At 38.5% G+C, this 18,358-nt stretch overlaps 1 protein-coding gene across 1 annotated transcript in view; it reads right to left on the reverse strand.

Moving 5' to 3' along the window:
- PCSK6 (proprotein convertase subtilisin/kexin type 6) overlaps nucleotides 1-18,358 on the reverse strand; it is a 64,632-nt gene that overhangs the window by 17,303 nt on the left and 28,971 nt on the right. Inside the window, exons 3-9 of the mRNA XM_089485639.1 lie at nucleotides 15,287-15,397; nucleotides 14,825-14,968; nucleotides 13,573-13,649; nucleotides 12,048-12,136; nucleotides 6,423-6,595; nucleotides 3,108-3,320; nucleotides 240-340 (exon numbers count right to left, since the gene is read on the reverse strand). Coding sequence (XP_089341765.1) covers nucleotides 240-340; nucleotides 3,108-3,320; nucleotides 6,423-6,595; nucleotides 12,048-12,136; nucleotides 13,573-13,649; nucleotides 14,825-14,968; nucleotides 15,287-15,397 — 908 coding nt within the window. The remainder of the gene's footprint in view (nucleotides 1-239; nucleotides 341-3,107; nucleotides 3,321-6,422; nucleotides 6,596-12,047; nucleotides 12,137-13,572; nucleotides 13,650-14,824; nucleotides 14,969-15,286; nucleotides 15,398-18,358) is intronic.

The following is an 18,358-nucleotide window of genomic DNA, read 5'->3' on the forward strand; positions in this document are numbered from 1 at the left end:
ACTCTCCCTTGTGCCAGTCGGGTGCTGAAGTGTAGTGTGCAGCTCTTAGCTGGATTAGCACAGTTGGGCTCTGGTAATCCCCCATGAACAAATTTACCTTGCAATTGTTAACATTTTAACTCAGCAAGAGATGCTGGTAATTATTTCTTGTCTAGACCAACCCTGACCCAGGAAACTGTGGTATGTGATGACGAGAGACGTGTAACAGTCTTCATTTTGTTGATGTTTATTCAACTTACTTTGCCTCCAAGGCTAAAGCAATGATACCAGCCACCATAGGAGCAGAAACAGAAGTCCCAGTGTGATCATCTGTGCATCGCTGCCTGAGGTCTGTGGTGACCTAAAAAATAAGAATGAAAATGTATTGTTTGCATCCCGAGACATATTGCCAGCTCCCTTTATAGTAATGTCTTGGAAAAGCTTTAACCCACAAGAATGGCTGCTCCAGAATTACGTTCACATTCATAACTTACAACAATGGCAGCTATGAAACACACGTTATCCGTTCCTGAAGAACGCATAAAGAATAAAATGCTCTAGGTACTCAGTTCCATGATCCACGTAGGTTGAATCCTAGTGGCTTTATTTGCTAAAATAAGAACATGTGGGCGACTGGCGGTTTCAACACTTTACTATGCATTAGTAAATGCCAACCTCCAATGATCATCACCTGCAAAAAAGGCTATGAGATTTCTTGATAGCCACCTTACTGATTCTACTATGCATTATGCAGGGCAGGCTCCCCGCATTGTTGAAGAGTAACATTCTTGAGGTGTGGACTCAAGTGAATAAAAGGCTCATAGCCTCCAGCCACAGGTTAAATGTAAATGTCATAACTTATTAGAATATTGCACATTTAAAGACCACCCAAGCATATACGTTATCTGCAGACATAATACATTTCATGCTGTGTCTGCGCACAAAACCTGAAATATCAGGTACATTAATTATCTCAAAAAGTCAGGATCATTCCGGCCAATTAGCGAGACACACAAAGTCTAGAAGAAGTCTTCCTTTTAATATTTAAATCAGCATACTTGGCAATGCTGTGAAAATGCCTCAGAAAGCTGGGATCGGTAATTGGATGTCAGTCTTGCTACACGCGCTGTGCCGAGATGGAGAATAAATGGAAGTCTTTTGAAGTCGTTAAGTGAGAGTGTTAAAAATAAATACATCTGGGCTTATTCTGCATTGTTTTACCAATTTTTTTCTGTCTCAATCCTAGTTGTTCCCCTCTAGTAATTCAGAGCATTATGTTAAATGTAAGCTTTGTCACACTAAAAGCTAGCACTCTGATTTGTGACCTGCATAGTTATAGCAATGTCATTGCAAATTTGCTCTTTATTTCAAGATTGTGCCATCGAGAGCAACATTAGCACAGACTTTAATTTATTTTTCTAAAGCCAATGTGTCCTAAAGACGGAATGGGATGAACAAGGACTAGAAAAGTTTAATTGTTTGTGCAGAGTATGTTAAAAAGCGGTATGAATCCTACACCCCCCTGTTAAAGTATTTCCGCCATTAGAATTAGTAAAATACATTTTACATGAGCCCAGATGTATCTTAGAGCAGGCAAATCAAAGCATATCTTTTTTTAATTACTTAAGTTAGAAGTTGAGACTTCAGTCTTACTTCCCACTGCCTCAGCTTAAATCCAATGAAGCGGTGTACTTAAGTACAATTCCAGCATATGGACAGTAAAATACAGCGGCTCAACTTGCAAGCGGATGTACTAAGTTGCCGCCGAACTTGCACACCAGTTAAACTCCTACTGATATCATGGGGAGACCAGCACATGAACCTGCAAATTGATCCAGCATAAGCCATTGTACTTCCTTCCATAGATTAATGCAGGCGCAGCGAAGGAATAAAACGAGATAGATGCCCCGTTTTCTAACTCCAATATAGTAATAGCTGCTCGTCACCTCTTTATCCAACGGTAATTGGCTTTTGGGTATTAAAAGCCGCACCTATATGCTGGCTTTTGAAGTCAATGCAGTGAGAACATTAGTAGCCGATGCACAAGCAGCTTTACTGAACCAGATCTGAGTTAGAACCAAATCCCCTAGGCACCTGGCTATGGGCCCAGTGAGTTTGGGGAGGTTGAGGCAACGAGGATCTAGCCAAATATATCGTGTGCAATGACACAACGCAAGACAATGCCGCTGTGCACAACTTCTAACACATACTTCCACCTTCAAGAAATAACTAAAAGGCCAAAAACACAACAGCACGCAACCCAATCAGATGAACACCATTACCAAACAACACCCATCCACAAACAGTTTTGGGCCAAGAGTATCCCTTCCTCAATATTATATTGTGAATGAATTCATATATAGTTCTGCCATATCTTGCAGCAATTGTGAGCATGTTCTGATTTGTGGGAACATCAACAGCACTCCAGCATAACTTAAAATGAACATGCCACCAAAACAATATTTGAACAGATGTTTAAAGCATAACACAAACCTTTATGCTGGCAAAACGTCAGCCAAGTCTTTAAAACTAAAAATGTATTTTGGACCACCCGGAGTTCAGCATAAGCGTATCGACGGCTTCTCCAAGTTCAGCATGTAAACACTTGCTGCCAAATCTTTTGGCATATTTTCCTTTATTTCAAATCATGTACCCATGTTAAGTCAATGGGGACAGTTCTGTAGAGAGTTGTTTTGTTTTTTTCCGAGAAAGTCAAGCTGTTCAGAGTAGCAACAATAGAAATCTCTCCAATTTATGGTGGGAGAGTGATATGCTAAGTTCAAACTGAATGGCCTGTGAATTAACCAATGCTCTGAGCGTATTAAATACTCATAACCTAATTCTATTACTGGTGTACAGATCGGTTATATTTACCATAAAATGAATAAATGTCACAAAAAGCCAACACTGGGTGGAGACAATCTAAAGTCTTGGGAGTGCAGTTCTTTTGGGCAAGAGCATGACGTTGATTGGAGTTATGTTGCATTCAATGCTTGACCCCACCTCTTCTCCACTAAATTGTAGCCCCCAATATATGGTCTTGAGGACAGATTTGTGTTTATTTTTTTATGTCATTATGTAGAATGTGAATCAAAGTGGGTTTTTTTTTGTAGTCGATTGCAACTTACGATTTTCCGTTCGTAGAAAGCCCCACTGCTGTAGGTCGTGGCCAGCGTAGAAGCACATTCCTCCAGGTACCATGGCTTGTACCCATTCTCCGTGGTACTGCTGATGGAGATGGTATAGATGCTGTTGGTATATCCATCACAGGAGCAATAATCCCTCTCTCTACCACCATTCCCAGATGCCCATACAAATATGGAACCCAGTCCTTTGCGGCCCTGTGGTGCATTACAATGTAATATTAGCAATAGATACCTCTCCCAGAGAACAAACTTTTAAAAGATGGGTTAGTAATGCATGTAGGTTACATAGAGAGGATCCAGAGAATATGTATTAAGACATGTCAATGAATTGGCATTGGTTCAATAATATCAAGCCAAGCATCGATGAATTAATAATTTTACTAGGTTCTCTGAAAGGATGAATAGCTTGCAACAAAAAGACTAAATGACAATAGAGTCTAAACTTATGCCCAGTATTATTGCCAATTACCCTGTATTCATGCGCTTTTAACCATCACTTATAAAGCTTTTGATGATTAAACTGACCGCTAGGGAGTTTGGGTACCTAGTTAGAGATCATTACACTGTTGGGGTCACTTCAAAACATTAGGCAAATGAACTGGAAGAACCTGATGGCACAAAGCAGGTAATTTTACTTTATTAACTCCAAGGGAAAGCAGCAGCTAGGGTGCCTTGAGACTTATGGCCTTCAAGATAGCAGCAAGAAAAGTTCAAAAGAAAAGGTAGACTATTCAAAGCAAAGACATATAAAGCTATGTATACATTACATACATGATCATTACTGATCTCTGATCAGACCTCACCTAGATTCCATAGATCCCATTTCCAAAAAGATACTTATTTGGTGAATGGTTTGCAGGACGAAACATATCAAAAGCAGACTAAGGGATCACAATGTGAGAGTGTGGTGGATAGTTTACACAGCCTCTCAACACATGTTGCAGAGGCTACTATAGCGAGGGAATGTAAACATGCATGGGATAGGCATGTGGTTATCCCGAATCTAAGACAATATCAAGAAGTGATTAATGTCTAAGTCTCTATGTCAACAGAAAAGGGCAGACTAAGTGGGCTGAGAGAATTTGATGGCAGATATTTTTACTCCTGTGATCTAATATTTGTTCATGACTGGTGTTCTGTCCAGCTATACCATCCATCAATAAGTCTGTCTCATAAGAACAGCTTATCTCCAACTTCTCGGTCTCACCCACTCACTCGGTATTGCCAGCCACTCTGTTATGCTGCCGCCTTCAAATTCAAGGATTTGCCAAAGACATTTTGTTAATATCACATTAAAAAACACAAGTTTTTTTTTCTGGATCTTTTGAACTGAACAATTGAAAAATATAACATAAAACAAGCGATAGTTTTCAGATGCGATGGGTCTCCTTTAAGTAGCCCTCTATCACTGATAGGTCTGGGTATTTCATTAGGTTTTCTATACAGTAAAGGCCAATTACTGTCAAGTGCCATCACGCAGTGTCCTTGTTCTAGTAGCCCACATCCTTGGGGTTCTAGCTGGTGACCATATTAGTTACTTTTTGTGAGCTTTGACACCGAGTTGAAATTTGCCATCCTAACAGAGGTGACAATAGTTAACACTGAATTTTAGTTTTTTGCCCAAAAATTTCCCAAGAGGTATGTAATTGTATATATATTTAGCTGCGGAAAGAAAAGAAATTATAAAGACAAAAAATTAGTAAAGATTATATGTTTAATGACTAATTAAAAAGTAATAGATTGCTAGCTTCTGAGAATATTTCATCAGGTATAATATGCTGGAAGAAGAGATGTAGGTTGTCTCGAAAGCTTACAGTCTATTACACTTCAGTAAGCCACTAAATGTATCATCTTTACCAAATTTGCTTAAAATCTTATTTTAGATTTTGTGCACAATTCATAGTTTATGTAAAAGACTCGATTAGAACACTAGATAACTTTCTACCCAGACATCGCACAGCTATTAAAAGCAACCTACGGACTCACTGAAAGAAAAAGAAAACCCCCCCAAAATATCAAAGATCTGATTTGAATAGAATGATTGAGTGAGGGCTTACCATCTGTCAAAAGATGTGACAATGTTTAATCTCAGCTCAACAGTGTGATAATTTATAATGACAACTCACTTAGCATTACTCCTACATCCTTAAAGCAATCTCTATGCTTTTCTTATGTAGAGTCTCCAAGAATTACTAAAAGGGAGGGGAAGCGAGAGAGGTCCTGATGCCTGATGGCTCCTGGCCAGAACAAGCCTGATCGCTCTGGAAGGATACCAGCGCTGTACAGCTGCAAGTGTTTTCTCCACAGAGAGCTGAAGACTTGGGACTACATTGATGGCGTCTCTTCTATTTGGCTGATAATGAGGATGGGCAGCTCAATGCCGGTTATCACATCAAAATATTGAACTATGTGACACATGCGTGTCAGCTGTACTCACACCCAAACCATATGGATGCATGTAATGGAAAAGAAACATGATTCATTCAATCACAATACCTCTGTGGCAAAAACATGATTACACAATCAATTTCTAGACAACGAACTCGGCATTGCTTATTAATATCTAGCACTATTCATAGCGACCTTGCGCTGAGCTCGTCCCTCTAGAAATAAAGGGCCATTCTGATGAGATTAAGACTGTCAAGCCTAGAAACCGTAGCTAAAACGGAAAGACTGGGAACCAAGGACAGGGAGACTTTATTAACATAACACAAGGGCAGGAAAACTTATTTTACTGTGTTTGAGTGTATCAAAACTAAATTTAATCATTCCTTAAATTCTCATACTAATACTCAAAAATATAAATTGTTTTATCAACACAGATTTACTGAGGGAACGTGTGCTGTTGTCTAGCTGGGAAAGCACCCTTAAAAGACACCCGCTGTGCTGAATAAAATATTTTTAGGTAATTTCTGCACTAGATACATCACTCCTAGTACTATTGAATGGCCAAACCTTTCCTAGAAATAATGATTTCATAATAAAATGTTCATTTTTTTTTTTTTTTGCCAGGGACACAATGCCATACAGAAAAAAGCATTATAAGTTGTTGCTTCTTAAATGGTATTAATCTGAATATACCTTCAGAGGACAAAATATATCTGCTAAGGTTTATCTGCTTAGTATACTAATGTTTTGTCTAACCAGAACACTTAAAAATCATCCGACCAGAAACCGATTAAAAAATACATTCGTTTGAGCCCAAATTCAGATGAGGAAGAGATAACTCCATCCCTGCTCACCCTTCTCCCCAAATTCAACCTCCCAACACAGACTTATAAGTTACGTCTCCATCACCTTCTTAATACCATCTTCAAAAGCCTTCCTGGCCAGAGATCCTGGCCCATCCACGGTCTTTCCATCATCATCAGGCCCCCAGCTTGCACTGTAAATGTCAATGTAGTCAGGTCGAATGCCCAGTGACTTGGCCTCCACCACATCTGTTACATCTCCATCTAACATGCGGATTCCTGAAAGTAGGAGAAAACAGTTCCAGTTTAACTACGGCATATAGAAGGGCAAATCGCTGGAGATCCAGGAGCTTTTGTTGAATGGAACAACAAGGAAAGACTTCTCATAAAAAGTATGCAAAGCTCTGAACAATGGTGCAGTGTAGTGGCTACAGTAATGAGCAAAGCTGGAAGTGAGGAGAAGACGGGATCAGGCTCTTTGTCCCTTTTTTTGCTTGAGTTTCCCAGTTAATCATTAGTGACAGCATTTAATTAAAATTGCGCTGGAGCTGATACACGCAACGCGTTTTTGCTTAGAAGTGAGGGTTTCTTTGATTTGGATTGTAATGTCCCTTAACCGCATAAACCAAATATTTTATCTGTGAAAGCAGAAAACTTTAATTATGTTTGCCTGAGTTACTTTTCAGAAGTGGTAAGCGCAGCACAGTTCTCTCACACATAATCAGTAACATCAAGTCCATGCTTACAAATATCAAGCATATCCAATTTAATTAAGTAACTAAGCCAATTAAATGAGTTCTCCTTGTGTGACACTGTTTCCTCTGTCCTGCACAGCCTAATGTACTTTATGCTTGAGGAACACATTTCCAGAGGAGGCTTTAAATTTTATTTCGTATATTCAATTATACAAACTTTTCTATTACTTAAGCCCACTTTACCCCACCAGTGAAAATATTGCCAAATATACACCAGACTGTCAACAAAATGTTGATTTACTCATGTCCCAATGCCGTGAACGGTTTTACAAAGTTTTGGAAGTGGTCTTTTTATAACAAATGGTCCAGTCAGCATGGACATTCCACCAGAAGCTTAAACGCTTTCCACTTACGACAAACAAGAACCAATGGCCCAGACAATGGAACAGCAATAATTATCAACAAAGGTCTCAATACATAGAATGCTTTAAACAGAACAAAACATTACCCCAATTCAGCATGAAAAACACTGACTAGATGTGGAGCTATTTTTTTTTATTATTATAAATATACCCTTTCCTGACTTGCTGCTCATTTAGTAGCTTTTTACATTTTTGTTTGTAACCAATGCAGAAAATAAGATCTCTGCTGTTGACAAGTACTCAGAATCTTACGTCAGGTCAGCGGAAGACTGTTAAAAAGATATTTGCTAATAAAACTGCCATATGGCATACTAAAACGTTAGCCTGATATGCACAATATATGCTCTACTGATGAAGTTTTTGGAGTTTTTTTCAACTTGACAATGTCATAAAGAGATATAGACATTGGCATGGCTATCTCATGAACGGTCAATGCCTGGTGTCACAGTCATGTCATGTAACAACACATGTATAATACATTTGGGGGATTCTACAGAATTCCCTAAGCATACGCAAAATATACCACACAGCTATTTTCTGTATGCTTGTATGCTTGACTATTTGCCCTACTAAAGTGAGATCAGATACTAAAGAAATGTAGTGTTTGTGTGAGAATTTAGTTTTCCAATGTAAAATTAATTAAAGGAGTGCATAAGGATAAAATTAAGTAAAGGAGGGATTATAAGAACTGCATGACAGAGTCAAAATATATACACATATTTACATTATGTATCCACATTATATACACAACAGACTCTGCGCAGTCTAAATCAGATGCAATAACCCTAATATTGTGAAGTCATTTTCCTATTGCACTTCAAGTCGGCACTCAAAAGATCAATGAATATCGCCTCGCCATAAGGGATAAAAGATGAGCCATGCTCTAGCTGCCATAATTTTAAGAAAGGACAACGGTTTTATTCATCCTTAAGATATCTAGCACGTTGTTTGCATACAGAGATCTCTGTGTAGAGATGAAATTAAGTGAATCGTTCTGTGACCCAACAGTTAAAAAGCATATCCAGGCTACCCATTTCAGTACACACTTTCTCGATGACATTTTAACCATTATGCAAACAAGGAGAGAGAGGCACCAAGTGCTGTTCAGTTAGACAAAATCACTTAAATCTCTCCGTAAGAAAGAAAATCAACAAGAGCCATACAAAAAGTGTGCAACATCTACAGTGATGTGAAAAAGGCTATTTTTGGTTATTTGTGGCATTTAAATGTTTCAGATCTTCCAACTTTTAATAAAAGACAAAGACATGGGTAAATACAAAATGCAGATTTTAAATCATCATTTCATTTATTGAAGCTAAAGAGTTAATCAAAACCTATGTCATCCATGTGAAAAAAGTAATTGCCCCCTAAAACCCAATAACTGGTTGTGCCACCCCTGCCAGCAATAACTGTAATCAAATGTTTGCAATAACTGGCAATGGGTCGTTTACAACATGGTGGATGAATTTTAGCTCTTCTTTTGCCACAGCATCTTAATCAGTCAACTCTGCCATTCTAAAAGTTTAATTATATTTATATTGAGCCATTCAGACGTGTGCTTGCTTGTGTGTTTCAGATCATCGTTCTGCTGCATAACCCAACTGATGGTCAGACATTCTCCTTCAGGATTTTCTGACATCCTGAAGCAGAACAGCAGCCCCAGACCATCACACTACCACCACTATGTTGGTATGATGCTCTTATTGTGGAATGTTCTATTAGCTTTAGGCCAGATGAAACGGGACCCATCAGTCCACAGAATATCATTCCAAAAGTCTTGGGAGTCATCAAGATGTTTTTGGAAAATGTGAAACGAGTCTTTGTGTTCTTTTTGGTCAGCAGTGGTTTTTGCCTTGCAACTCTTCCATGGATGCCATTTTTGCCCTCTCTTTCTTTCTTATTGTGGAATCATGAATACTGACCTTAATTAAGGCAAGTGAAGCCTGCAGCTCTTTTTACGTTAGTCTGGATTCTTGTGTGACCTCCTGGATGAGTTGTCGAATTTTGGTAGGCTGGCCACTCCTGGGAAGGTTCACCACTATTCCAAGTTTTCTCCATTTGTAGATAATGGCTCTCACCGTGGTTGGCTGGAGTCCAAGAGCTTTGTTTCTCATCTGTTCTTGAATTTCTTTAGATTGTGGTATGTGCTGATTTTTGAGACCTTTTAGCCCAATTCATTTTGCCAGACAGGTCCTATTTAATTGATGTTTGAATTCAACAGGACTGGCAGTAATCATGCCTGGGTGTGTCTAGAAACATAGAGCCCAATTATCAATGAAAATTGATTAACTTAGTAACTAAGGGGCAATTATTTATTTGCATAGGGCCAAGTAGGGTTGGATACATGATATCATTTAAAAATGACTTTTTGTGTTTAGTTGGGTTGTCTTTGTCCAATATTAAAATTAGTTTGATGATATGAATCATTTAAGTGTGAAAAATAAGCAAAAACAGAAGAAATTGGGAAGGGACAAGTACTTTTTCACATCACTGTATGTAAAAAAGTGAGACCTTTGCAAGAGTGGCAGAGTTATGTCACAAAGGGTTTTCATTTTCTATGCTGTAAATGGGGGAGTGTTTGCTAAATCAACCCATCTATACCAAGTAACACTTTTGGCCATGCCGGTGTCTTCAATAATGGTCCCCAAGGTGCTTCCCATATTCTGAGACGTATAAGTCTATATTTAGTCAATATTTAGTCACTGTGGAAGGCTCTGACCTAAATGACAAAAACCGTGAATGTTCAATGGAAAATAGGTTTCTATGTACAAAAATGTAATGTTATGCGCTTACAGAAGAAAAATAAGGAACATACACTAAACCTTTGCTACAGGAGGATCCATGAGCATTTCTTGTTTAAACTTTGCAGTTATAACAATTTTTAAATGATGCACAACTGCAATCTAATTTGGTCAACTTTAATTTCATGTGGGGTAAAAAAAAAAAAAACATGTTTCCCCTTACAGACATGACACAAGCTCACTATAGATGTTCTCTATCAGAGGAAACAGATCTTTCTCCAGCCCTCCTTTGGAGCCATCAAGTCTTAAAAATAACTTATTTTAGAAAATCTACTTTTGAGATGTGGAATTTTCAGAAAGCAGGCCGCGCTTGTCAGGTTCTAAGCCGTTTCTATTCCACCACTGACCCAGTCTCCTTTAATCTAAAAGCAGACAAAGAATCTGGTTGGGGACAGTCCCTTGCTGCTGCTCCCCCAACAGTGAACACTGATTCACTCAAAATTTACAGAGATAATCTGTTTTAACAAGATCGCCTATAATTCCCCCAAAGTGAAATTATTAATGTCACTGCAGAAAGAGCAAAAGTCATCCAGTCAAGACACTTGACTTCTCAGAGGATGAACTTTGAGGCAGTATAGGAAGAAATCCCTGAGGTTATTTCCTCCACAAAGGGCACCTTTAAAAAAAAATTATTTTGCTAAAAGAAACAAATTTTGTACGTTGGATCAAGTTTTAAGCTTGCACAGACCATGTAAGAATAAAGTTCTCCACCAGGCTTTGCAGACCACAGTAGCCTAATAGACCGATGCCTGGGCTTCGCCTTATTTTATCTCAAACGCAACCCATAAATTAGAGAAAAATTAGAGAAAAAACACAGTTCACAAAAGGGGAGACAACTAAAAATGTATAACATATTGTTCATATTTTTAGAATGCCCCAAAAACAATTTTAAGAAATACTGTGGCTAGACTTAAATACATTCATTAATACAACAGCATTATGGAGTATTTTGTAATATTTTAAGATACAATATGAATTATTCAGATTAGGCATCTCGGTGGGCAATAATTTTGGTTAAGCGACATCTTTGTAAAGTGCATCAAGTAGTGCTTGTAGACAAGAAGTATTTTTTTATCCATGCAATTATTTGATTTTTTTTTAATAAAAACATTCTGCTCAATTTAGGATGTCTGCCTTCTCAAGCCCCTCAATAAGTCAATTTTTATAGTACTTAAAAATATACAATTTTATGGTAGATCAGAACAATTTAGTCCTCTAGTCTGTCCCTTTCAGCAGCTGCAGGAAAATCTCAAACCTTACTTGGCCTTTGTCCTTGAATTGTATTCAGGACAGCCTTATGCCCATATCATGAATGCTAAAATAGCCGCACTGCAAACTTTAAGAGGGTCCAGATGGAATTTTTCACCAAGCAGAATCCAGGCCTCAATCTTATGTTACCCGCATAGTCTTTCAGTATTCATCAGATAAGTATTGTGCGGCAGTAACCTGAGGCCACTATCTGGCTGGCATGGATCTCACAATTATTTGCTAGGTCTCCAGTGCGTGAAGAGCACGGAACAATTCAGTATGAACAGGAGAAAATGCTACAGCTCATCTGAGTGTGACTAATGGCCATTCTATCGCAGTTACCCCGGAGGGGGCGACACAGAATAATGAAATTTACAATTACATCTACTCTCACTCTGGGCATTTCAAATCACTGAATACACACATTAATACATGAGCACAGAAGCACAGCAGGTCGTGTCAGCCGCAAAGCATAGCGCCACATATAACAACACCGCCTCTCTGAACTCGGAATATCGGAATTCTATGAACGGGCAAGAGCCCTTCTATGAATAATCCCACTTACCTCCTATCCTGGCATTGTACGCGATGCCCACAATACAATAAGAGTTATTGGCAGATGCTGCTACTTCACCTGCACAGCGAGTGCCATGTCTAAAAGGATGAAAAAAGGGCGCATAATGTAATTTGTCACACGTGGGCATACAACACTAGGTCCCATGACAATCTCCCTAACATATTTGGTCTTTAAATTGGATTTTACAGTTCTATAGAATAAATTCACACAATGGTGTCTTTAGAATGAAATGACATACAAAAGTGAGTTTCTAACATGTATATTCTATGGGAGCATCTAAACTTCTTGTTCCCAGGAACTGCATGATTATTCTTCCCTATTCAGGTATCTGTCCTATTAAACTGCTGTTTGTTGAAGGTTGGTTCAGGAATCTTTTGTAACGTAGTGTGTTTTGGGGAAAGGAGAGAAGTGTTAGACAAGAAATTGGCCAGAGATTTGAGGTTGTTCTTTGCGGGAAAACAGCTCATTATATTTTATCCAAAATATCTCCAAAACAATTATATTGATTGGAAATCAAAAAGTACGAACTATTGGTAGTTTTGCTTAATGTATTTAGTTCTGCTAAAAGCGGTGGAGGGAATATTCCTTACATTGTCCCTTGCATTAAAAAAGATCATGCATCATGCAGCAACACAGGCTAGGGGTTATATCAAATTTAATGTCACAGCAGACCCCAGCTCTGGGACTAAGAAGTTTACACATTCAGTCTTTATGGCAAAGCATGACTGTGGCAATTAAACAGTAACCTTATAAAAAAGCTATGAAGGCTGGACCATCCCCTGCCTCCTGCTTCGCAATCCTTGTTGAAAGAACATTGCTTCCACATAAGCTGAGCATCCACAGCCCCATTCATTCGCATAAACCCTTCACATTTGTTATGTTACAAAACACCTTTTTCAAGTTGGAAGCATCAAATTTCCCTTTAAATGCTGAATTATGGCTCTCTGCTATTTATAAAAGCTTTGTCACTGTGGGCTTGAAACAAAATGAACTATTGGTTATATTCACAGTGAATACTTTCCTTTCACCACGCGTTGTTTAGTGAAAAAAAACCAATATTTACATTGTCCTTAATATTAAGAACCTTAATGTCAACTGTACCCCAAGAATGGTTTCACATCGCAAATTAATGCTTCCATATAAGAATTACATGATAAAAAAAATTTTAACGGTTTACCCTAATCAAATGTTTAAACTGAATTTATTTAACACAACTTTTTTATATTTTATAAATTAAAAAAAATAAATTTGCTTTTGACAATGTCAAATTCTCAATCAAGTGCTTTTTCTTTTGCACAGCAGATTAGGGTCTATTTAATAAGGTTTGGTAATTTACAGAAACCAATTAATGGCATATTTAAAATAGCTGAAATTGTCTTTGGGATAACAATAGCAAAAATGTCCATCTTAAACTAATTATATGTTTTTAGCATGTGATATTTTTTATTACCGGTATATAAATAAATATATATATTATTATACGTAAGAGATAAAAAGTAAAGAGTTCACACACTTGTTTTCATTGTTGGCATCATATCGTGGGCTTGGGTCCTGGTCATCCCCATTCACATCATAACTGGCAAAGGGATCCTGAAGAGACATAATAAGAGACATGATGTGAGACACTTTGTGAGTTTTCTCCCACAATTCTTTGATGAGGCATCAGTTTGATATTTTACATGCGCAACAAATATTACTTAAATCAACCTCACACCATCACACCTGCTTTGGTTGTGCAATTTTCATAAGCATACATAAATGGTGCTGGTCAATTTCAAGTAAACAAAATGCACGTGTAAGAAATTCAGTAGAATTCTATTCCAGTGTCGCCTAGGCACAATCGCTATACATATAAAGACATGGTAAAATGGGAATTGTCAGTCTCGCTGGATGGGAGATAAAGCCAAGGTCCAATCATGCACATTCTGCATTATGATTGTACCCTGTCGGGCTCAGCATTCCAGGCCCATGTGGGACATACAGGAGCCACCGTGGTCATGAGAGCCCTGCTGTCTTGGATCTGCAATCGCACACATTGGAGCGAGGGGAATGCCAGGGGAGAAAAAACAGAGCGAATTGGAGCATCAGCAACATTCAGGAGGCAAAGTCCCAGTTGTTTTGCAAATTTGCTGTGAAAAGGTTAATACGCTCAAAAAAGCTGAAGTTATAGTTTGGATATGTTATTTTAATGATGGCTGTATTTGCTAGTTAAGTTATTCCTCTGATAAGGGTGAGGTGAAGGACGGCAAGCTCAGATCAGGAAAACTAGATACTAGTTTACTCAAAACCACTGATATGCATCTGATGAAGCAAAAAAAGTTTGCAAACAGTAACTCTGATAGGGCAAATTACCTTGTATTAGTAGCATTTTGTATTTTTAATACACACAGCGAAGGGGTTACTCCACACGTTCCAAGATGCATTTTTCATATTTTTTACTCATTGACATTTTTGCGGTGCTTCTGCTGCTGTCTTTGCTGTTTAGTTTTTCAATAAATGACTGGCAGCTCAATTGTAAAATGAATGATGGAACAGCTACAATAAAAATCTCATTCATACATAATAATGGCCCGTAACATGGCTGCTAGAAACTACACGCCAAACAAGTTTTGGGGAACGGGGTTTTAGCGATCAAAGTATTTAACTGAACGACTTTTTTAATGGAACTGATGAAAGTTTCACTAATTTAAAGTAAATCAAGATAATGTACATGGTTGCATTGCTTCACAGTGATTCCATCACAATTCACACACACACATACTCACGTAATTCTGAACAAGGTCTGGGTGATTTCTCTCCACTCCATCATCCAATATGCTGACAACCACGTTCTTCCCAGTGTAGCCCCTCTGCCAGGCAGCCATGATATTCATTTCTGATCTGCAGCGGCTGCTCTTATTTTCACAGTGCTGAAAAAAGATATAGAAACAAAATGCTAGAACTGAAAAAAATGGAAATGTGATGGACAAGTTCAATCCTTTAAATGCTCAATTCTCTGCAATACTTAAACTTATTACATTAATCATAACAACTTCTTGGTAAGGGAACTTGCTTTTGAGCCTTAAATCTTCAGGAGTCTTACTCAGACATTAGTAATAATGTTTCCAAGACTGTCAAGTAGGTGTGGTGTCTACGTCATTGATTAAGTCTCCTGGAACACCTTCAAACCGAGCTTTCAGCAGAGGCTTGACAGTAAGTATCAAGGCCACGAAGAAGAGTGTACTCACCAGATACCACATGTTGGACCAGGTAGGATCATTGAAGTACAAAAGGTTTTGATCTGCCCGTATGTGTCTCTTAACCCTTTTCTTTATTGCTTGTTGCTGAACCCACTCAACCTGCAGGAAACAAACACACAACAAGTCGTACTACATGCCAGCAACTTTTAAAGCAATTCAAAGAAATACAACATTCAAAGAAATATCAAGCGATCCAATGTAAGGAAGCCATGTTTCTCCTGGGACCCAGGAGAAGAGGCCTGAATTGGAGCAGGTTTCAAAACAATTTGATTGTGTAGTTAAAATACAAGGCTTGTTGCTAAACTGGTACAACACACACACATATACATATATATATATATATATATATATATATATATATATATATATATATATACACACACACACACACACATAACATGCGCACACACACACACGCTGATGCCGCTCATGGCCTACGTAAGGTGAAAAAAGATCAGCCTTGTGTTCCTCAATTTTTAAAGTCCGTGAACAGACCCTCTGTCTGCCTCAACATACATATTTACCCCATAGCAAGTCACTTTAAAATAATATTTGAGGTAGCAGCAAGATCTTATTCACCAAGGCCGTAAGACACATCGAAATGAGCACCCTCTAGGACAACTCTCTCATCATTTACAGTTGCACGGAAGTAACTCTGCATAGTGAAAATAAACAAATTATTGTTTACTTTTTTTTTATATGACCCCATCATATTCTGCTAAGCTATACAAACTGGACAAAAGCAGTAAATCACACAACGTGGACTGGACTAGAAATAAATGGTGATATCGGCACTGCTCAAAATGAGCTTACAACCTACAAGGGAAACCAATGTGATATACAACTCACAGGACTGTGGATGTTTTAAAGACCCTTTAGGCTGCGTCGGTATTACTGATATTGCTTTTGCTTGCTGGAATTACATAAACTCCCCTGAACAAGGTGGTAGGGGTCACCTACAGCTATGGAAAAAGTCATATAGTATTACTTTATATATAGGGCAATGGATAGAAGAAAAAGTTTACTCCAGGTCAGGAAATAGACTGAATAAGTCATATGGCCGCCATGCAAGGGTAGATCGTGAACCCTGTGTGATATGTCAGGTCATGTTAAACTGCATATATCATGAACTACTTGTGTAAGGCGAGGTCCAACCACGTTTCAGTCTCAGCTGTTAATGTTCTTGGCATACAAACATTCAATAGTTTTCATGAGCCCTATTTATTAAGTTATTTTTAATAATTATTTGAAAATCTTTACTAATCATAATAGCCTCTGGCCTTGGGTTTCTTCATTACGGGTTTTTCATTTTACTTAATATTTATTTAGGGCTGGCAACCTTTAACCTGGGAGGAGGGGGTGAATTATAGCATTCCATTTACATTAACTAGTCTTGCCAAATACACCTTCATAAGAATGTACAGGACAAGCCAACAAAAGGTGCACAGAAAGGACCCAGTCATTGTTCAAATGCTGCCTTTAATTGTAGACACACTGATGCTGAACACATTAGAGAAAAGCAAGCTTGTGTCTGTGATCTTCAAAGCAGAGCAGCCCATGGGTCAGTTGCACCTCCAGCCTGCCACCTAGCCTGTGGTAACCACCCTTATTTAATTATGCATTACCCTCCTGTGAGACAGGCTGGGTTAAACCCCGAACAATGCATAGTTAAAATAGCAAGATTTTCACGAAGATAACCTTGCAACATTAACCAGGGGTGTTGCTAGGCCTTAAAAAGATCCGGGGCCTACAGCAGATTTGATAGCAGTGGTGTGCGCTTTGGGAGAGCTCGCTCTGCACGTTGCACATGTTTGCAAAGCATTTCTAAATTAACAAAATTCTGATTTCTTCATTTCCAGCAAACTCTGTGGAATATGCAACCATGTCTATTTGCTTTAGACATCAAACAAGATTTTCTCCAGCAGCCAAACTGCACCCACAGTGGTCTCCTCACAGAGTATCTGGTCTCCTCTTGATCCTCCCCTTTCCCATTATCTCAGCTCCCCTTTGGGTCTTTAGTTATCTTTTCCTTTCTCTCTCCATTTTCTCCACATTTCTCTTAATCTCTCAATATTCTTTATGTCTCCCTCTTCTCATTATCTCCCCTCTCTTCTCTCTCATTTCTACCTCTCCCCTATCTTTTTTTCTCTTGCTTTGTTCTCATCCCACATCCTCTTTCTCTCTCCACTTTCTATCTCTTTATCACCCATTTCTTATTACCTAAGTTTTTCCCCATCTCTCACCTTTCTATATATCACTTTTTGTCTCCCTTTTCTTTTCTCATTTCCTTTGAACTCCTTTCTCATTATATCTCCTCCTATCTCATATCTTCCATTTCCCTTTATCTCTCCTCTGATTTTTACTTTCTCTCTCCCTTTTCTTCCCCACTTCTCATTATCCCCTCTCATTATCTCTCTCCTCCTCTTTATCTCCATCTCCTTTTCTTTATCTCTACCCTTTGTCCCTTATATCTCCTGATCTTTGTTATCTCTTTCGATTTCTCCCTATCTCTACCCTTAGTATATTTGGCATCTTTTCCTTGCCTCTCCCCTTGTAACATACTGTATGCAGTGGCACATGTTTACACACACACACACTCACATTTGCACAGACTTGCGCACACACACATACACACAGATCCATGCTCATACACACAAACATCCATGCATTTCACAACAATGTGACTAACACGTCAGTTGCCCGTGTTGCTGAATGAAATATACCTTACTGAACTACTGGAGTGTTGAGCAACTTTATTTGCAAAGCTTTGGAATCTATAGTGTTTTTCTTAGTTGGCTAAGATGAAGGGATAGCTTGCTTACATAAAAAATGCCATGGTAGAACTAAATCCCCTAAAAGTTCCTGGTTTTTCTGATGAGGGGGCGCTAAGTAAAGTCTTATGTCCATAGTCCCAATTGATGATTTCAGTAGTTCAAGTAGACCATCAAAGTTCCAACTCTCCTGCAGGCCTTCTGGCTGGGTAGGGAAGGAATGGGCTGCATACCTCCGCTTTGGTAGGTGTGACCCCCAAAGAAAATAAGAAAAACTTCTTATTTCATA

This window comes from Sceloporus occidentalis, unplaced genomic scaffold (assembly GCF_023333645.1).
Source record: "Sceloporus occidentalis isolate IW3139 unplaced genomic scaffold, rSceOcc1.0.p SCAF_26, whole genome shotgun sequence".
Classification (NCBI taxonomy): domain Eukaryota; kingdom Metazoa; phylum Chordata; class Lepidosauria; order Squamata; family Phrynosomatidae; genus Sceloporus; species Sceloporus occidentalis.